General features: G+C 35.6%; 1 protein-coding gene across 3 annotated transcripts in view; it reads left to right on the top strand.

The window, feature by feature from the left end:
- Positions 1-22,530, top strand: part of RNF217 (ring finger protein 217) — a 128,115-nt gene that overhangs the window by 64,109 nt on the left and 41,476 nt on the right. For all 3 annotated transcript variants that reach the window (XM_082474732.1, XM_082474731.1, XM_082474730.1), the window contains exon 2: positions 17,567-17,800. In XM_082474732.1, coding sequence (XP_082330858.1) covers positions 17,567-17,800 — 234 coding nt within the window. The remainder of the gene's footprint in view (positions 1-17,566; positions 17,801-22,530) is intronic.

Here is a 22,530-nt window from a genome sequence, read left to right as displayed (position 1 = left end):
CAGATGAAAGAGAAATGACAACAAAATGTACTATATGATCCTTGACTGGATCCTGAATGATTTTTAAAAATCAACTATGAAGAACATTTTGGGGACAATTAGGGAAATATGAATATAGAATGTGTATTGGGTAGGAATATTTTATCTATGCTGTTTCCTGATGAGATGATTATATTATGATTAAGTAAAATAATGCCCCTATTCTCTTAAGTGGTTAAGCAAAAAAGAAGAAAAAAGTAAGAGGCGTGTGTGTGTGTGTGTGTGTGTGTGTGTGTGAGAGAGAGAGAGAGAGAGAGAGAGACAGAGACAGAGACAGAGACTTGAAATGTTTCATTAATTGAAAGCTGGAAGGAAATAATTTGAGGGACAGATTATGCCATGCATTCTTTTTTTAAAAAGTGCTTTAGTAAATTCTTTGCCAGAACAGATTTAGTGAAGATTTTAATATTGCAAAAGAAACGATGTGGATTGGAGTCAATTAGCATGTTTCCTAAAATGTGGGATAGATGTTAGTTAAATGTTTTGAAAATATTCGATCAAATAATACTGAGAAATTTAAATGAAAATCTCTCTAAGTTGGTAATTCAGGTGGGCAATCCTCGCTTTCCCTTTGAGAATTGCCTGTCACCATCTGCTTTTCGGGAAGATGAATAATCCTTAGCTAAAATAATGTATATTAAAATAATAGTATATTGCCATTTTGCACATGAAATTGAAGTCACTGTTTGCCACCTAGCTCAGTCAGCTTTGTGAAGAACCACACAGCACACCTGGGCAAGCACCATACGTGCTGTGAAGGCGCTCCACCTGCCTCAGAAGCCAAGGGCTGGTCTGTCTTTACATTGCTTTTCACTGCAGCACTGCTGTGCTTTCCTGTGCCGGACTTCCCACCATCAGCGGGGCTTTAGACAGAGCTGTTTATCGTAATGGTAAACAACTACCAGTGCAATTAAGAGACACCCTCTGGCTTGGGGTCAGACATCTGCCGAGGCTTTGATTCTTCTATTTCAATTTATTTCAACGAACAGATACAAAGTGCTTACTGTATACAGGGCAGGGTCCTGGTGCTCTCTAGGATACCAAGATTAATCAAATGTGGTATGTGCCTAAGAGAAGTATATAATCCAGGGAAAGAGGGCTTGAGACAGTTACATCAATAGCCGTTATTAAAAGGTAGGGAATGAGAAGTGATTTAAGAGGCAGCAAACAATATCCTATGAGCATTTGGTATTCAGAGGTCCCTTGTCTTTAGGACTATCGTTCAGGTCTTTCTCAAAATGGAGGATTGGAGCCCAGTCACCCAGATGGTTTGGGACATTTGCAGAACCATGATTCATAGATGTGAGATCTGGTTGTATTTTTTTTTAATTGCCCTGCTTTCTGATGTTAATTATCGCAGCTAGGCTGCCAAGCAAACATCTGTTCAGGGTTGGATTCTGGATACAGGCTTGTTGCTTTGGCTCATCTTGCTGGAAACTATTCTGACTTCACATGGAGTATTATATAATCTTCCTGAATACTGAATAGTATGTATAGGTCATCAAACTCTTTCAGGTCAGCACATAGCTAGAAGATTCACAGGAAAGGAGAAAACAACAAATAAATATACTGACGTATATATTAAAGCCTACAATTAGTAAAAGTAAATGTTTAAACGACACATGTAAAAAGAAAAGTATTGCCATTTTTGCTTATCACATTAAAGGCAAAAGTATCGGAGGTTTTCTTTTGTTGTTTTACTTTGCATGCTTGTTTTTTTAATGATCAGAGCAAGTTGTGGTGAAATGGTTAGTATCATGGACTGTAAATAAATACGGCTTTTGGAGAGCAGTTTGGCAATATGTGTCAGGAGTCTTATAATAATCGTGTTCTTTGACCCAATAATTCCAATTCTGGGAATCTATCCTAAGGAAATAATCTGAAATACAGAAGAAGCTTCATGCATGAAGTTATTCATCACCACATTATTTATAATAGCATAAAATTGGAAGGAGTCTCCACAGGTTAACTGTGGGTCCTCTACTTTCTGAAATATTATACAACATTCTGAAACGATGATTATAAGTGGTAATAACATGGAAAATGCTCATGTTGTGTTATGTGGAAAGGCAGGATACCAAATTGAATTTAGTGTGCGTGTAGAATAAATACAGTATATTCTAGAAGGATATATATGAAGGTGTTAATATTGTTCACATTTGGATGATAAGACAAAACCTAATTTTTCCCCTTTTTCTGTTTTCCACATTTCCTTTATAAAATCATTTATGCACAAACACAAGAGACCCCAAGACTATTATCAAACACTTCCCTACACTCCAGGGCCCCAGTATGATTGATATCTGATTTCCAGTTAGTTCTAGCAAGTGAGAAATAGGTCTGCCAGACCTATTTCGTTTAGGGAGAAAAAATATGCTTCTATTCTTCCTCAAAATGATGAGATTATTCAACAGTTAACAAAACTTACATAGTTCCATTATATATAGTAAGGATCTAGTGAAATTTTGGTCAGCCAGTAACACTTTTGGCAGCTAGTGCATTAAAACACAAACAAAAGCAAAAAAAAAAAAAAATCAATGCCCCTTAATCGGAGCAGCCTAGGGACACTTTAGAGGAGTTGGACTAGGAAGGATGGGTTGACCAATAGAGAGGCCCAGAAGTGTTTCCTTTCCTACATCCCAGCCTTTTTTCTTTCCATTAACATGTTGGGTACAATAGCTGAGCCTGTGGCCAGTCAAGGATGTGTCTGTTCCCCTTAAGGAAGGCTGGGCTTCCAGCCCATGTGAGTTCTCTGCCCTGGTAGTTATAACTGATCTTTTTATCTTCTTAGAACTATTGATCAAGGCTAATTTGACTGTCACCCCCCTCCCTCCCAGAACCCCTTAGAATGATCCAGAACAGGACATTAATTATTCTTCCTACAAGGCTACATTATACACAAGACAAAACAAATAAAATCACATTTCCTCCCCTATAATTAATGCTGCACTTGGGCTAGTGGCCCCGTGCTCCCCTTTATCATCTCTATCTATGCTCCCTGCTTGACCCTTAGCCTTCTGTGGCTGGAGATCCATTACCTGAAAACTACCTGGAAAACCAACACTAGTTATATTAACCTCTTTTTGAATTTCAGCAAATATTCATTAAGCACCTACCCTGTGCCAGGTAGTGAGTGAGGTATATGAAATGCAAGAATAAACAAGGCAGAGTTCCTGCCCTCAAAAAAATTTATAGGATAATGGAAAATACAAGCAATCAGTCTGTAATGGGATAAATAAAATGACAGGAATGAGCACAGGCTGCTACAGATTTGACATCTAAGCTAAGACCTGCAGAATTTAGGCAAGACGCATGTGCATGAATCATGTCCGAGGTAGAAGGAACAGCAGGTCCTAGAGGCAAACTAGTGTATGACTGGGGCATAGCTTGCGATGGGGCAATGGCAATAGGGAATCCAGAAAAGCCATCAAATCATTAATTGGGTCTTTATTTCATATACAAAGGGGTTTTCACTTAATCCTGAAGCACAAATTTATCATCATTGAAATTTTAATTAGTGGAGTATCATGACCAGATTTGTGTTTTAGAAAGAGTACTCCAGAGCCTGGGCTAACTTAGTGGCAGTGGAGATCAAAAGATATAAGTGGTTCTTTGAAGTATGAATAAAATGGAATTTTGTTGATTCATTGGTTGAGGGAGGGACGAGGCAAAGAAAAGTCAGGAGAGAGAATACCTTGTTTTCTGGTTTCTGTGCCACTCACAGGAATAAGGAACATGAAGGACAGTGGGCTGTCAGGGAGAGATGGGGAGGTGATGAGTTTGGTTTTAGGCTGAGTTTGAGGTATGTGACTGAAGACATCAAGTAAGGAATTGCATGTAGATATCAGAAGCTCAGTAGAGAGATCTGGGCTGGAGGTTTACGTGGGGAAGCCTTCGGCATATGTGTGGACTTGAAACCATAGGGGTGAAGGAATAACTCTCAGAGAACAATCTGTAATAAACAGAGCCTTGGAAACCCAGGAAGTTTTAAGAGATAGACATAGGAAGAATTCCTATGAATTTTTTGTGAATACAAAAGGGACAGTAAGAAGTACTGAGAACCAAGAGAATGTGATGTCCTAGGGGTCAAGAAAGAAGCAGAGGTCAGCAGGGTCAGTGCTGCAGAGGAGGCGAGTAAGATAAGGATTCATGAGGGCAGTTAGGAAGGAGAAGGTCATTGGTAATTTTGTAGAGAGTGACTTAAAGTGGAGGGGTGAGACAGATTGTAGTGGGTTTTTAAATGTGGACACAGAGACAAGAACATCAGATAATCTTTCAGTTAGCTTGGCTGAAAAATGGAGGGAGACTAAGATGTAGAGACTAAGGCATATAGGGGTCCTAATGAGTTTTTATTTCGTTTTGCTTTTATGATGGGAGAAACTTGAGCACGTCATATGCTTGATCGTCTGAAGTTACCAGAGAGAGTTGAGATTCCTGACAAGGCAGGTAGAAATATTCATCTTGGGAAGCTTGGAAGGTCTTGCTTTCTACCAAAGAGGAAGGAAGGGTGGAAGAGAACGTATGGGGAACAGAAGGTTGAAGGGGTTCTCCACTGAACACATTATATTTTACCGTGTCAAGTGGGAGTGAGGTTGTTGATTGCGTGTGTATCAGTCACCTGAAAGGAAAGGTTGGGGTGAGGACTTGAGGAGGAGGTGGAAATTGGAAATGTTTCATAGGTAAGGAAGGAGTGACCTAGAGGGACCCAGAGAAGGGCTGCTGCTCAGTGATGACGGCCCAGATGCGCTTGGGACCATCTGCTTGTCTACAGACTGCTTATGTTCATCCAAGTATCATGTTCATAAAGGCATGTACTGCTTTTCATTAGGCATTTAAGAATTCTGGGTGGCCTCTAGCAACATGGCATTATTATTCCAAGTGACTAATTTTGCCAAGTCTGGAGAGGCATCTGCAGGGGCTTGACAATGTGTCCAGGCTCTGGCAGTGACTGGGTTTGGATTAAAGCTTCAATAAATATTAGCTGTTGCTGTCATCATCACCATCACTCAGTTCACTGTGACAATACCAGAAGTTTCAGGAAGGTTTACAATTTAAGCCTTCACTATAGAGCACAAACATGTCATCAGAGCTCCACTTTTCCGTGCTAGAAAGAATGACAAAAGGCACTGGGCATTCCTGTTTTGAGAGGACAAAACTAAAACAAATATTAAAGACCTTTCTCAAAAAAAAAAAAGAATCAAAGTTAGATGTTTATCAGTTGAGTCTTTTTAGTAGGCAGGTTTCCATATGCAATCCCTAAACTCTCTAAGAATCGCATTGCTTTCCTGGATGACCCTTGATTTCATGGAAGAGCAGGTGGGTATGTAAATGATTTAACTGCCCAAATCTGTCTCCCTTACTGGATGAAAAAAATTAAAACAAATACAAAGGAACCACAATGTACTCATAGTACAGTAGCATTTTTTTCACATTCAAAGAGTAATAGTAAAGTAATAGTAATAGTAAAAGATAATTTCAGGATCCCATGTTAGGATCCCCTGATAGATAGATATATATATATATATATATATATATACACTCTGAGTAGTTCTAAGAGGATTTAATTTCTGGAATATAATGGCAAAATTTATTGTAATTCAATATAAAAATGAGGTAAGAACGTATAATAAAACTGGAAATAGTACTAATACAAAACAGTATTAGTATATATATAAAGTATTTTTATATAGTATTCATAAGTGCTTTATAAAAAACTTTTAAATTATGTTGTTATTCTCCATTTACACTTTTTCCTATGTTTGGCTTAGAAGAGAAAAGTATAAGGGTTTTTAAAAACAACTTGAGTTTCATTTTTACTTATGATTATTTTCTCTGTTAGAATATGGTGATGTGTTCTACTCTTTCCATAGAGCTCACAGTCTTCTGTTGTGGTCTCTGTTTTACCATCTTCCTCTATACTTTATCTTAGCTAATTTTCTTAAGTGATTTGTTATTTCAATCAAAACAATCTCATTTGAGCTGTCTCAGTTCTAATGCAAGAGCAGTATTTACCTCGTTGGCCAGCAGCAAAGTCAAGAGGTTTTCATCGTTGTATTGTGGTCTCCTAAGGAAAGGGAGCTCAGTTGAAGCAGGATGGGATTTTCTCAAGTGCATGTGCAGTAAATCAAGACATTTAACACTGTGGGTATACCAGGCATTCCAACTCTTTTTCACTCTAACCACAAAACTTTTCATTCACCAGGCTAGCCTTTTGTGGATACCTCTCTAGCTCAGTCATATTTTTAAAAGAGATTTCTATACTCCTAGGCAAAGATTTCTCCCTACTTTGGAGGTATTAAAATTCAAACATCAAAAGAGAAGACACTTAAAAAAAAAACATATATTTTTCTCTTTTCATATTCATATACATTTTAACTTTATTCCTGGGAGATAGAAAGGAAAATTTGGTCACTCTACACTAAACAGTGTTTTGTATCTGCAAATAATGAATAGAAGCCAGGAATGGAATTATATTTTTCTTTCTCGAACCTAAAAACTCCAGGTAATGAACAGACTATTCCTAGAACTGGGTTCATGGTGCACAAAGATACTTTGTTTTTGGCATGAAAAGGCTCTGTTGAAATTGCTCTTTTTAAGTTCAAAAACGATGTTAACTTGGTTTAAAGTCTAGGAAAGCACTGATGCTTGCCAGTATTGAAAGACCAAAACCTGTAGGGGAAAAAAAACCCCCACCAAATATTGAAATGGCTGTGAATAAAAATACAGAACATGTATTTTTAAAGTTTGTCAAACTTGGACTACCTCCAGGTTTACAAGTAGTATCGTAAGGAGTGATTTTGTTGTTCTATTTGTTAAACAAGTTTCAAGAGGAAAGGTTTCTGGATATTATTAAAAAAAAAAACAAAAAACTATTTTGACATGAGCTCCGTGAAAGGAATGTTGCTTTCTGTGAAGTAGCTGTGATGATGGCAGGGCTGTGTGGGATGAGATTCCCACAGCGTTTAGTTGACTTACGAAATGTCTGCTTTCTCCACTGCACCCTGCAGAGGGTTAGGACAGAGCCCAGAATCATCAGTGCAATGGTAGAGGCTATAAACTTAGACCACCAAGTGTGTTCAGAAACAAACTTAAATAATGTTCATGATTTAGTTTTGATAAGTAAAATCCTGGACCCATAATTCTCAGTATTCTCTCTTGTTTTCAAGACCAACGCAAAGTTTTGGTTTACTGGTGTCGCTATCCATTCTGTATCTGTCACCTATTAAGAGTCAGAAAACACTGATGCAAAAAAAATTTACTAATGATAAAAATTGTAACAAAACTACTAGAACATTAAATAAGAAAAAAAATAATTCCACAACCTGAAAAATAGTTTTAGTAATTCTTTCTTCTTCCCTCTCAGTTTATATGTTTTTTCACATATGCTTTTACATATTTATAATATACAAATACAATGTTTATTATGTTTTCTGACCTAACATTATCAGATATGTATTTCATATTATTTTTCTTTTTTTTTTCTATTTAAGAAATAAGACATAGTCAAATCTACTCATTGTGATCCTTTTCATTCTTCATAGTTTAACTAAAATACCTTCTTTTCCATGAGCAGTCAAACCCAGTTCTCCTTTGTGCTTCTCTGCCTGAACCGTGGTTATTTATGCCCAAGTCTCTCTCCCCTAATAAACTGAAAATTGTTTGAAGGTAGTTTATTCATTTTTAAATTCTCCCCAGTAGCTAGTAGAGTGCCTTGTCCATGGTAGGCACTGAATAAATATTTGAGTATTTAATTAATCCATAGAATCATTTCCAGCAAAGTGATTTAAAATGAAGTTGAGGTGAGAAGAAATGAGCAGAGCCATAGGAGGAAAATGACAATAAAAAGAGGAAGTGGTAGTATTAATTTCTGATGAAGTTGAGGTAGAATTTAAATGTAAAAACACCAGATAGAGAGAAGACTGTTTATGAAGATATGTCACAAGCCTGTATGCACAAGAAACACTGCAGTCAAATATATAAACCAAAAATATAAAAACTAGAAGTGCAAAGATAATTTGAAAAAAATTATAGTAAGCAATTTCAATATTCCTCTTTCAGAATCAGATTGAGTAGATAAATAATTAATGAGCCCATAGAGAAGTTGACTTTAATCATCAAAGCTGTGATTTAATAGAAATCTATATAGAATCTTACTTCTCGTGATTAAATATTTTTAATATCCAAAAAACATTTTTAAAAGATTATGTAATTGGCTAGAAAAGAACCTTAATACATCAAAATTAAGATTTTTTTACAGTCTACTTACTCTATTCATAATCAAGTAGAGTTGAAAATAAATTTTAGAAAAAAAGTTACCAAAAAAAGTTTTAACTGCATAGAAATTAAGAAACAGTTAAATAGGAAGTAAAAACAGACTATAAACTACCTAGAAAGTAATGAAGAGAGAACATTTCATACCAAAATTTTTGGAACGTAGCAAAAACTGTATTCATTACTAAAGAGTAAAAGCAAAAAACAAAGTGATCATAAGAAACTAGAAAAAGAATAACAAAATGAGACAAATAAAAGCAGGGAGAGCATAATACTAAATGTAAAAATCAAAAGAAAGGAAAACTAAAAAAGAAAAAAGCAGTATAAAGGATAAGCAAGCCCAAAGCTAATTATTTTAAGAAACAAAAGATTAATTGTTTGGGGAGCCTGATTTAGGGACCAAAGTAAAAGTAATAAAAATGAGAAAGAGACAAGATGAGAAAAGAAATAAAAACCACAGAGAGAAAGAGAATATTATTTTTCATCAAGAATATTCTCAGTGAGAGAATATTCAATTGCAACAAAGGTGAAAATCTAGGAAGTAGATGGCCTTCCTAGAAGACATACCCTCATGTCTTCTATTATAATTGGCCTGTTCACGTTTTCTACTTCTTCTTGGGTTAATTTTGGTAACTTATAATTCCTGAGGACTTTTTTCTTTTCATTTTCCTTTCTTTCAGTTTACTGTGGTTGAGGATAATCCTGTTTCCCCAGTAGCCAGACCACACCTGCATGATGGCTTTGGTTTCTGGGTATCACACTTTTACAAACCAACAACGTAGGAAGAAGGAAAGTCTTCAAACAATAGGTGAGGAATAGTTAAAGAAGTGGGATGTTTTCCTGAGAAAAAAGACTGAAGGGACATGACAGCTATCTTCAAGTATTTAACAATCCCTTACCAAGAAGAGTGGGTAAACATGCTACAAGACCCAAGAGAGAATTAAAATTACCTTGGTGTGTACAGGGAAAAAAACTGGAGGAGCTACTACATTACCCATGTCTGGGCTGACACGTCTGTTTTGCAATAATTTTCCTTGAATCCAGTACCTTAAATATACCCACACTTGAGTCAATGGCTCTAACTGGGCACTAATACTCGTAAATCCTCAAAATCACCTGTATCTGCAAAATTTTGCTTTCTTATGTCACTTTTCAGACTTGTTAAATGAATTTAATATGATTTGTGGAAGGGCAAAATACTTTTCCATAACTAGACCACCAATGGCTTTTGCTTTTGTTTGCTTTTGGCATTTTTAGGATATTTAAGCATAGTTTGAAAGCCAAGGGAAAGACACCAATGAAGATGGGGAGAGAGAAGTTATAAAAGGTCTCTTGTGAGCTTCGTAATATTTTTTTTTAAAGCTTCCAAAGTTGTTTCTAGTCTCTGAAATTTTCACTTGCCCCCTTTAAATGAAATTAAACCTCTGAGGAAAACAAAATTTAAGGCTTCCCTCTCCCACTAGAGTAATACTGATTATTAATCTGTGGTACTGGATTGACTAAAATATTTCCAAAGTGATTTTATGTCTATTAATGTGAACTATATATTTACCTTTCCATAATTATTCATCTGTATTTCCATTCTTGGTTAAATTTATTTAAAAAATGGGGACACTTTTGATGTAATATATATGATTTGTTTTTCTTTTGTATCTCAGCATTTCGTTCTACAGTGTATTCATGTAATTTGTACTTTTAGTTATCTTCCTTTACATATACGCTTTTGGAGGAAGAACACTGAATTATGAATGAGAGTACTGAATTATGAATTACGGATTATTACAGAATTTAAAATGTTCTCCTTATATAAGAAATAAGCATAAAAGAGTTTCTAATTTCTGAAATTAATTTTGTGAAATACTGCTTTCTGAATATCAACAAAGGTAAATATTAGCAAACTTTTATTGAGTATCCCTATCAGGTACTGTTCCAGGTATTTTATGTAAATCAACTCATACAGTCCTCTAAACAACCAAATTCGATTGGTAAATTCCGATTTTTACAGATACAGATGCTGGGCAAGAGAAAGATTTAGCAACTAGTAGTAAGGAGCAGAGCCAATTTGAGTCTGGAATCTACTCTTTTAACTATTAACCTCTACAGCTTTTTAAGCTAGAGCTAAAGCTTTAGAGCTTACATACACTTTCGGTCTTTTTGTAAGTTAGAGCATATATTATAATTATACCATTTTAGTGCCAGCAGGGAATCCTAAAGGTGAATCAGTCCATCTCTAAGAGATTTGGTTTTGTGTGTCCCTGGAACTCAAGGACATGCAGCCACATAAATATCAATAACACCAGAATCCTATATCTGATTTCCATTCCAGGGTTCTTTTCATAAATTACCTGTGTAGTGTCTTTATTTTCTGATTGTAATAAATTGGAATATCTGATTTAGATGAGTGTACTGATGAAAAAAAAAGTGGATAACATTTAAACAAAGTAAGCTCAAATTTTTTTCTTTTAGAAATATTTCCCTCTCTAAAGTGTATCCAAATATCTAGCCTGTTCTAAAATTTCTACCTTTCAAAAGGTAAAATTGATTATAGTTAATTGAATATATACTCGTTCTGTTTATCTGAGCACACTATGCATTTCTCTCTCAGTCTAAATACTTACTCAGTGATTTGCATTGAAAAAGCCCTCCATATTAATATTCTTTGAGGATGGATTCGAATTTGGGTGTTATCTTCTTAGAGAATCAAGATAAGCTATAGAATCCTAAAAAATTTTTGCTTACAACCTAATAATATATCTCAGTGTGCTTTTCAAGGAGAAAAATTGGATTAAGTTTATAATTCTTTCCACATATTAAGAAACATTTTTTACTGCTTGAGTTCCCAAATCTGAATGTGCAATTCACCTGTTGGATCAAATTTTACTTAAGTGGATAAGGGAGCATGAAAGTTTGGGTAGTGAGGAAAGAAGAAAGAAGTTTAAGTAACATAAAGGAGGACTGTATATAGAAAAATACGTTTGGCATGATTGAGTAGAAAATTAATACTGCACTAATTGTATAGTTATTGTTTTAACTATTTAAACATTATTTTGCTGAATCTTTGAGAGTTATGAGAGCTCAATTAATTAATTCCTTCAAAATTACATGTCATTTTGGTTTTAATGTTCATTTCCCTGACAACTCATGAAGTTAAACATATTTTCATATGTTTATTGGTCACTTGAACATCCTCTTGACCATTTATCTGTTGGGTTGGTTGTCTGCCTTTTTTTTACTGATTTGGAAGGGCTCTTTATGTATTCTGGATAAGCAAAACCTTATTCTTTACATATTGCAAATATCTTTTCCAATTCTCATTTGCATTTTCATTCTCTTAACAGTATCTATTGATGAACAGAAGTTTTAAATTTTACTTAGTCAAATTTATCACTTTTTTTAAATGGTGAGTTTTTTTAGTGTCATGTGTAAGCAATCTTTCCCTTCCCTAAGGACATGAAGATATTCTTCTTTATCATCTTTAGAAGTTTTATTGTTTCACCTTTTATAATTATAGCTACAGTCTACCTGGTTTGGGGTAGGAATCAAACAGATTTTTTTAATAGATATTTAAGTGACCCAGCACACTTTATTGAAGAATAACATTGTCCCCACTGCTCTATAATTTTGAAACATCTAGTGTTCGTATGTAAGTGGTTCTGTTCTGTACTCTTTTTCTGTTCTATTTTTCTGATATCTATCCTTATCTATCCTTGTGCCAGTGTCACACTATTGTAATTACTATAGTTTTAGAATCATCTTCTAATTTTGAATTAGAAGATGATTCCCCTCAAAAAAGAGAGAGAGAGAGCAAGAGGGAGAGTGAGAAAGAGAGAGAGAAAATTGCTGGAAATTTTATTAAAATGGCCTGGAATCTGTAGGTCAATATGGACCATATTTACATCTTTAATGAGTCTTCCAGTTCAAGAACTTGATATATTTCTCCATTAATTTGCTTCTTTCCATTTTCCCAAAAATATTTCAGCTATTTCTATACAGGGGTATTGAACATTGTTTGTTGCAGTTATTCATATTTGATGTTTTTAATATGTTATAAGTGATACTATTTCTTAAATATTATTTTGAAATTGCTTGTTACTAGTGTATAGAAGTAAGTTTGATTTTTGTGTATTGACCTATTCAGCAAATTTTCTAAATTCACTTATTTATCCTAATAGTTTATCTGTAGATTATGTTGGATTTTCTGCATATACAATATGCAATCTGCAAAAAATGGGGGATTTTATATCTTCATTTCTAATTATTTTATTTTCATTTTTCTTTTTCTCTTCTTGCATTGGTTAGCTCTAGTCAATGTTTAGTAATGGTGGCAGTGCATACTCACCCAATTTCCAGTCTTAAGAAAAAAGCTTTCAATATTCCACCATTGAGTGTTAGGTTTACTGTAGATTTTCTTATATATACTCTTTATTAGATTAAGGAATTTTCATCCTAGTTTGCTAAGATTTTAACATGAATGAATGTTGAATTTATCAAATAACCTTTCCTCTTTCTATAGAGATAATCATATGATGTTTCTCCTTTATTTTATTAATGTGTGAGTTATAGCAATTGATTTTTGAATGTTAAACCAATCTTGCATTCTTAGAATAAGCCCACTTTGATTATGATATATTATCTTTTTCATGTATTGTCTAGATTGGTTTGCCAATGTTTTGTTTAGGATTTTTGCATCTGTGTTTACAAAAAGATTAGCAGTAGTTTTCCTTTCTTGAAATGTCCTTATCAGGTTTTGGTATCATGATTATGCTGACCTCATAAAACAACCTGAATAGTGATCCCCGCCTTTTTATCACTATTCGCTAAGAGTAGTTTTGTAATATCAGTGTTATTTCATCCTTAAATTCTCGGTAGAATTTACCAGCAAGGGACCTGGGGCTGAAGTGTTCTATGTGGGAATGTCTTTTTCCTCTGTTGCTTTTAAGATACTTTCTTTGTATTTGGTACTTGGCACTTTTACTTGATGTGCCTTAGTGGATTTTCTTTATATTTTTCTGGCTTGGGGTTGAGAGAACTTCTGGGATATTTGACTTGATGGTTTTCATTAGTTTTTTAAAAAAATCAAAGGCATCTAGCACAATGCTCTGTAATACCTGCTGAGTCAATAAAGAAGCATATTTATCAGTAAAGCAGCCTTATGGAGAAATGCAGAACCTAAAAATGACTCTGCTCTATGGTATTCCACGAAGTAATTAATGCACAGAAAGTGCTTCTAAGAGTGCCTGGCGTGGAGGAGGTGCTGCGTACATTTCATGACTATTGTTAGTGCTTTTGTTGTGGTATCTCTTCTCCTCTGCCATATTAATATGTTTCTTTTTAATGATAGAGGAAATCTGAAATCCCTTGGTATTAAGTGAACAGAAGGCCAAGGCACACTGTAAACTATCATGATCAACACTTAAAACCAAGATCAAATTCATAAACCATGCATTTGATAAACTGAGCTTCGAATCCAAGGTGTATATTTTCTCTCTTCTTTTGTTTTTTGGAAGAGTTAATTAATCTGTCACTTTTCCAGTGGTTTCCTTCACCTGTGGCATTAAATTACTTTTGAGTTCTCCCAAGTGACAAATTAGCCATCTAGCTTGAGGTAGTGGATAATTATCTAGTGGATAATTGTGTCTCTTGCTAACACCCTTGGAGATTGTTTTAGAATTAAGTAATTTTGTCTTACAAGAATGGACATGTTTTCGTTCAGAATTGGAGAGCATATTTTTCAGTGATGTAAATAGTAGTATTAACATTGAACACAACAGAAATTTAGACCTTTGTTTTAAGGATATTAAGTACATAAAATCCTATAAATAGAAGTTAGATGATGTTATTGAAACTGTTAAATTGATATTAAAGAATTATTGTCATTTTGGAAAATATTTAGTATCATGATTATGTTTTTTAAAGATTTCTTATTTTCTTTAGACCCATACTGAAATATTTATGAATTGATGAAATATGTACCTTGTTGAATAAGTAAATGAATGCACTTTGCTTAATCATGATTATTGGTTTTTAGTGATCTTTTGAGGAAATTATTCAGAAATTGAGGAAATTATTCGGAAAAGATAGACATGTAGAGGCCAAGAGATTGCATAGGTCATGAGTAGCATTTTATTATGAAAAAGGGGATATTGTTAGTATGAAGAAGTATGAGTAATTCAAAGGATTGTATGAGTAATTGTTCCAAACTGCCAAATATTAGCTTACCAGCAATAATTCAATTGTATAAGCCGTAGGTGGGCCAGGAAATTTGAATTCTCAACAAACACTTCAAGAGACTCATGCAGTTGTCCTGGAAGTAGATTCAGGCCTTATGCTGTAAAAGGAGGGAAGACAGAAATAAACTAGGGGGTTGGGATTAACATATACACACTACTATATACAAAATAAATAATCAACAAGGACCTACTGTATAGCACAGGGAACTCCACTCAATACTCTGTAATAACCTATATGGGTAAAGATTCTGAAAAAGAATAGATATATGTAGATGTATAACTAAATCACTTTGCTGTACACCTGAAACTAACACAATATTGTAAATCAACTATACTCCAATATAAAATAAAAATTAAAAACAAACAATGAAAGAAAAACATAAAAGCTAAAAAAAAAGGGAAGACTTGGGACTTCTCTGGTGGTCCAGTGGCTAAGACTCCACGCTCCTAATACAGGGGCCTGGGTTCGATCCCTGGTCAGGGAACTAAATTCCACATGCTGCAGCTAAGAGTTCACATGCTGCAACTAAAGATCCCTCAGGCCGCAACGAAGATCCCGAGTGCTGCCACCAAGACCCGAAGCAGCCAAATAAATAAATATATATATATTTTTAAATAACTGTAAAAAAATCTGATGAAGAGAATAGATCAAGCTGCGTGATCCTTAAAAAAATAACAGGGAAGAATACAAAAAAAGGAAGGAAGACAGAAAAGATGGAGACAGACATAGATTGGGAGAGTTTGTAGTGGGAAGATAAAGGAACGTGATCATATTGCTTCTGTCTGTTTAATAAAATATGAGATCATTTGGCTCAGTGTAGTGGGATAGGGATTTTGGAGCTTTCAGAGAGAAGAGCAGGTATGGAATACGCAAAATGCAGAGTGTGTGAAGCATAAGGAAATTGTGTGTGCTATGGAAATAGAATAGACTTACAGGCAGATTTGAGAGACACTGCAGGAGAAGATAAGGCGCTTGGTTGGACGTTGGATGGTAGGTGTCCCAGTGCGGTGTGGTAATGAACACCCACTGCAGGAAGAGTGACCAGATTACTCTCTCCCTTGAGCTGCCTTGGTTGGTTCTGGTCCCTATACCACATTCCATTTCTATACGACCTGACTCTCTGGGTGGTTGTGAAATTACTGCTTCCATTGTTATTATCTATATACTTAAAATAAATAAACTTAGAGGCAAGGGAGGCCAGGTTAAAACATTGACCTGGGAGTAAAACATTCCAGCTCTTACTCCCAAAAGTGTGCAGCTCTTCAATAAATGAGAGTCCCTTGAGATTATCCAAGTGGACTCCTTCTATGTGGAATGAAAGGAAATTGTGTTTCACATGCTGCAAACTGAAGTCTCTTTTCATAGGCATCTGCTTCAGACTCCTAACATGGCTTCATGCTCTGCCCTCCTGCTCTGATCCCAGGTCATCTGGACAGCCTCTGCCTTCAGCTGTAACTGAAAATAATTCATTACAAAACATAATTTGGGTTATAATAACTCTGTAACATATAAAAATAAAATCTGATTGTAACTATAAGCAGACTCATCAAAAAAAGTAGAAAAAATTGCTTTGGGCTAATATTTGAAAGACCTCTCTGGACTATGTTTTGTACAATTGTAGCATAAGATGATAGAGCAACTTACATTTCAACAGGTCAGTACTAGTAAGATGGTTTACCCAAAGCCAGATTTTTTCATTTCATTATCAGCCTGGTTCATGTCCTTTACTAGCATTAAATATCTTGTTCCCAGGCATCCTTCAGCCTGTAGCTTCTTAACTGCCTTTCCTCAAGTCTGTGCCAGAGAAACAGCAAAGTTAAAAGAAAAGTTACTATGAATTTAGGGTTTTTGTTAATTGCTCACTGCAGAGATTTTCTTTCCCTGGATCATGTGGCTTTTCTTCATTCCTCCCTCCATTTTCATAGCGTGCTTTTCTCATTCAGGTCAATGTGTTATGCCTTCTCAGAATGTCAGGTTCACCCAAGTGAAAAAGAAATGGTTTAGTGTTGTTTGCCTTTTGGAGCTTTCACTACCTCCCTCTGCTACCCTAAGATGAGCAAAAAGAGATTATGATGCCATGAATATAAAGAGTTCTTGCTCTACTTGTGGAAAACAATTCCAGGTCCTCCTTACTTCAAAGTAGCTTATTTTCTTCATCTTTTAAGATTTAATTGTGTCCACACTTTGTACTTGAATCTTACACTGTAATTTTTAATGCTAACCATTTCTAGAATCCCCTACCAAATAAATGTAACATTCCAGTATATTCCTTCTCCTCTCTCCTAATCTAACTCTGTAGTTCTTTGAAGAAATTCATTTTATAAATTACCTCAGTAGTAGCCAGATCTCATAGGGATTATTTTACAACATTATGATTGGTTTAATTTTCTTACTTGTTCCTATGATTCTGATGACATGGGAACAGTTATATGTTCTCTGCCTGGAAGAGCCAGGGAAAATAGAGGGTTTTTCTAGCAATGATTTTTAAACTACTAGATGTAGTATATGTAAGTACTTTCAAAATCCTCTTTTTTTGTCTTTTTAACGTAGTTAAATGTGCCCTAAGTTTACTGCTGAGTAAGCTTGTAGTAAGGAAACTTTGTAGTAAGGTTGAAAAATCTGAAACACATTTTCATCCTAGCTGTTCCTTTAGTTGGCTCTTGTCTGAATGCTGTCTCATCCTGCAGTTTCCAGAGGATGGAATGAGAATTTGCTTCCTAGGTGAGCCTGTGGCTTAGGCCCATTTAAGTTCTCATATTTGATTATCATTATATTTAATGATAGAGAATGCTTAAAGATGCTATCAATCATTTTGGAAACATTATATAGTAATTAATTATTTGGTACTGCCTGATATAGGTACCAAAGTGATTATCATTTATTATGTTAGGAATCATGAAAAATGACAGATAATCCTTTACAGTAATCATGAAATAAGCAGTACTGTATGAAAAAAGAAAAAGAACAAAGAAGAGAAGCTTAATAACTGGTGCCTTTTTTCTCTCCCATTTGCTCTTTCACACAGGTACAACTTGGCCAAGTGGAAATCAAATGCCCTATCACAGAATGTTTTGAATTCTTGGAAGAAACAACGGTTATCTATAACTTAACGCATGAAGACTCCATCAAATACAAGTACTTCTTGGAACTTGGCCGTATTGATTCCAGCACCAAGCCATGTCCTCAGTGCAAGCACTTTACAACCTTCAAGAAAAAAGGACATATTCCCACCCCTTCCAGATCAGAAAGCAAATACAAAGTAAGCATGTTCACCAGAGTTGTGGGTTAGATGGCACATGTTGGGAGCAGCCAAATTAGGCCAACTTGTGGTAGGCATTAAGTGGGCTTCCTTCCCTTATCGGAGTCCGAGGTGAGTATACAATGGCTATGATTCTGAAAATGTATGGTTTGGGGATGCTATGATTATCATCATTAGAGCACTATTGAGGATTTAATTAAACTTCTTTGGCTTTAACCTGTTTAAAATTCACTAATATGAAGACTAATCTTTAAAGTAATTATCATTGCTATTACTAAATATTAAATAAATACTAAGACTTTTAAAAAATTTTAGTACAAACTTAAATTTTTCAGTGAACCCAACTTGAGTCTCCTTCCAGTTCTGTCTATAATAAGTGAAAATAGTATAATATGCTATTTATTCATTTATTCAGCAAATACAAAATGCCAGTATATGCTAGACAGTGTGCTAAGTTTTGGGTATACAGTGGCAAATGTGACACAGTCCTTGCTCATAAAAATGTCTAATGAAGATGAGAGAGACATATGTTCTAAAATGACAGTTCAATATGAGTAGTCAAAAAACAAAAACGTGAAACCCAATACACTTGTACTTTGAGAACACTGACCGAGGAGGGGGGCTAGCGTGTCAGGAAAGGCTTCATGGAGAAGATGCAGTTCTCCAGGCAGATAAACAGTGGAGAGCATTTCAGAGCAAGGGATGAGTAAGCGTCAGGCCTGGAGGCTGAGGCAGGCGTGTTGGAAATGAGTGCTTGATAGAGCTAGGGAGAGAGAGTAGCGGGGAGGCAGCTGGTCAGGTATTTAAGAGCAGATCATGTTGAGTCTTTTACACTGTGCTCAGGCTTGAATTTAATTCTGTGGGCATTGCAGGAAGATCATTCTGGCAGCACATAGAGGATGTCAGAGGAGGGCAAGACTGAAGGCATGGAAACCATGACAACAACTGTGGGAGCAAATCCTTGATTCAAAGTCCTAACTGTACATTAGAATCACCTGGCGAGCTTTTAGACACACCAGTACCTGGTCTCCAGCCCACAACCCTCTCGCCCCGGAACAACTGTCTTGCAAATATTTGAACCTAACCAGGTGGCTCTAATATGTAGCAGAATTGGGAACCTTTGCAGTAAATGAAGCAGAAATCAATACAAACTAGATGTTGTTGATCATGAAGCAATTAAAATCGTTGGTAACAGGTGAGGGATGAAAAATCTCAAACTAAAGTGAAACTATTAAGCAGCTCTCAAGAAAAATAAAGCTACTGCAGAATTTGGGGATGATTATTGTTGTTACTCTTATTTACTCTTACAGAAAAGATGATCTATAACAGAAGAGGTAAATTATCCATCCTCCTGTTCTATAGTCTACATAGTTCTACACAATTCCTGAAGCAATGATTTTTACTATTTAGTACAATGTTTATATAGCATTTTCATCATTAAACTCCAAGTTCTCACATTAGTATTAACTACCTGATTCACATGCCCATACCTGTCTGGATATTATGAGTAAAGGGAGCGCAGGCATGGATACTCCAGCAAAGCCACTGTGATATTCATGATTACAGTATAGCACCCTAAACTGAGACTAATATCATCATTCTTTGTGGCTAACCAATGGATATTTTTTAGGTTTGCTGTATTTTTTAAAATTCAGTTTTCCCAATAACAGAACCCACTTCCAAATTGGTATAGTTTGTCATAACTTTCAGAGCAGTGAATTCAAGTACTTGAATAAAATAAATTGAGTCAGAAGGCAACAGAAATGGAAAATAAGTTTACTACTAATGTCTAACATGTCTGAGCAATTTAAACTCTCTTCATAATATTGCTTAGAGCCTAAATTGTGTTTTGTATCTATTAATAAAACCCTTGTAATGTATATTTCAATATTATTCTTTGTGAGTCGAGTTATAATGTCCTGATCCAAGATGTCATTCTTTGAGCATTTATTATGGTTTCTGCTGTCAATTCAGAAGCACTTAACATACAAGGTTAAAATTGCTTGAAAATATTATAGCTATTTTATAGCAGGAAATACCTTTGAGTATATCAGATATGAAATTTGAGATATAAAATATCATGTTTGGGTACTTCATTTGAATAGGTTTTTGTAAATTTTTTGTGCACTGCAGGTGGAAAAGGGATAAACAGAATATATCAACAAGCAGTAACAAGAACTTTTAGGTGCCAGTTTAACCTTCTAGGATAAACTCATCCCTCACTCAACATCTTCTGGCAAAAATTTAGTAAATAGAGCTTTTCATTATGTTCTGAACGCAATAAAACTCTTACTATATGAAAGAGTACAAGCATATTCCTGAATTGAGAAATTTACATTGAGACAACCTTGCCTTTGGTCAAATCCAGTCTTTCTCATTCATAACATTTGCCTTCTCATCCCTGCAACTCATGAAGCCAAAAAGTTTTACCACTCCATTTCTACAAGATTGATTTCAGTTTCCATTTAGAAATCTAATTTCTAACCTAAACAGTTCCTATAATTTATTAATGCAGCTCCAAATGAATGTTAATACAGAGAACAAGTTAGCATCGAGAAAATAAAAATGTTGAAGTTATGGCTATAATGGTTCTCAGGTGATGCCTGGAGACAGACACATCAGCAGCACCTGAAGGTTTTCTCCATAGCAATTATCAGCTAAGATTTTATGCTGCATTCGTGTGGTTATTTGCTTAAAGTCTCTCCCACTGGTCTCTAGGAGACCAGGTCCAGACTTGCTTACTGCTGACAACCTGTGTCAAGCACTTTGGTAGAGTATTCTCTCAAAATATATGTCTTGAGGGAACTAATAAATGGGCCAATGCATAATAAATGTGGGTGGAATATGCTGAGAGCACAGGAGAAGAAAAGACAGGAGAGATTGGGAAGGCTTCAGTAAAGGGCAAACACATGAAACTAAGCCTTGAAATGTTGAATTTGCTATGCTAGAAAAGGTGGGTCAGAGCACAACGCTGGGTTATTAGGGAAGGGACTAAGGAGTCAAAAAGAATAGAGGTGGAATAAAAGATTGGGTGACTGATGGATGGTCAGAGTAAAGAGGGGATGAAATAGACTATGTCTTGAGGAAGAGGAGCAGGTTTGAGGAGTAGAAAACTAATTCATTTGAAATGTGGGATAAAGTTAAGTTTGAAGACCCTTTGGGGCATCAAAGAGATATCCAAGAAGCATGGATCTAACGCTAGGAGTGGATGGAAAGCATTAATATTTGAGGAGGGGAGGAGGTCCCTGAATTCACAGAAATTAAAAATATATGTTTTGGGACGTGGGAAAAGTTACAGTTTCTCATGGGAGAGAGGAGAGGATTGCAGATACTAAATGTACTTATTTTACTCCTAGGAGTTTTACTGAGGTAGGGGCAGTTCTGGGTTTCCTTCTTATTTCCAAGTGTAGACCAAGAAACGATCCCCCTTTTCATATTGATTTGGAGTAAGTTGAAGGGCATGCATAAATCAACACAGGGAACATGTTGGAGATAATCCTCTTTATGGTTTCCTTGAGGCAAAACTAATAATAATCCCCACTCTTCTCCCACAAATATTGAGCAGAACCTTGATAATTCACAAAACAGGGCTTTGACTCATCATAAGGTGAAAAAAGCCAATAATATGTCCTGAGGAAACTCCCTCTATGTTCTTACCTTGTATCTTATGCATTACTTTTTCTCTCTTGTAATCATAAATTTTCTGGGTTGAAATCACAGTTTATATTATAAAACTGCACAAATACATTATTTCCTCATGTGGAAAAGAACTTTTCTAAGGTCTTTAAGAATATAATCAAGTCGATGGGTTTGTTGTTCCTAATTGGTATACTTTAAAATATGCTTAAGTGAAAGGCTGGAATTCTAGTAATACCCTGTTTACCCTCTTACTTTGTCAGTTTTTCAAACCTCGATGACCTGTCCTAAACTCCAGAAAGATACCTCTTTGGACTGCTTCTCCCGACTCCCTTACCATCTCAATCTCTATTTGGGTTCAACCAAGGGTTAGCATTGGCAGGAAATGGGAGGATGGAAAGGAGAATAGTTGATGCATTACTTCCTTACTCCCTTCCTAATTCAGTGCAAAGCTCTGGCAGTAGCTATGTCCCTCCATGACTGTGGCTTCCCCCTAGGTAGTCCCTCCCCCATGTTTCTAATTCTCACTAGGCTCCAGAAAATTCTTTCTCCCCTTGTCTCTTTGGCCCTAGGGGTGGCAATGGTTTCCCATTATTTCTGCTTCTGGGGGCCTGCCTGTCCTTTGTTTATTCAAATCCCAGCTGTACCTCTTCAGTTGTACTTCCAATGAACAATTTTCATTTATATAGAAATAGATAAAAAATAAATGAATAAAATGTGCTTAAGCTTCCTTCTTGTAAACATGATTTGAGAAATTTTTTCCATCTATAAAAACGTTTAAAGCTTTCACATGAAAGTGTAGTTAGCATGCTGCTCTGCTCTTCAGTTTTCCCTCGACACCATCACTTTAAGTTGACAGTGTTTACAAATCGGGAGTCAGATTGTGCATCAGCCTGGCAAGATCAGTTTAGCTTACGACACACACTGAATTCTTTTGGCAGTAATGCATCATTGATGTCAGGAGCTGATAGAAAACAAGTGTAGTTTCTTAAGTGATTGTTGCTAGCATAGATTTGTGAGGGAGATAAAGATAAAAGTCCTCTAGCCCAGTTTAAAGAAACCATCTTGTGGGGGAGGGATAAATTAGGAGGTTG

The sequence above is a fragment of the Balaenoptera physalus genome (assembly GCF_965194825.1).
Source record: "Balaenoptera physalus genome assembly, chromosome: 9".
Taxonomy (NCBI): domain Eukaryota; kingdom Metazoa; phylum Chordata; class Mammalia; order Artiodactyla; family Balaenopteridae; genus Balaenoptera; species Balaenoptera physalus.
Note: the sequence above shows the minus strand (reverse complement) of the source record. Positions and strands in the feature narration are given on the sequence as shown.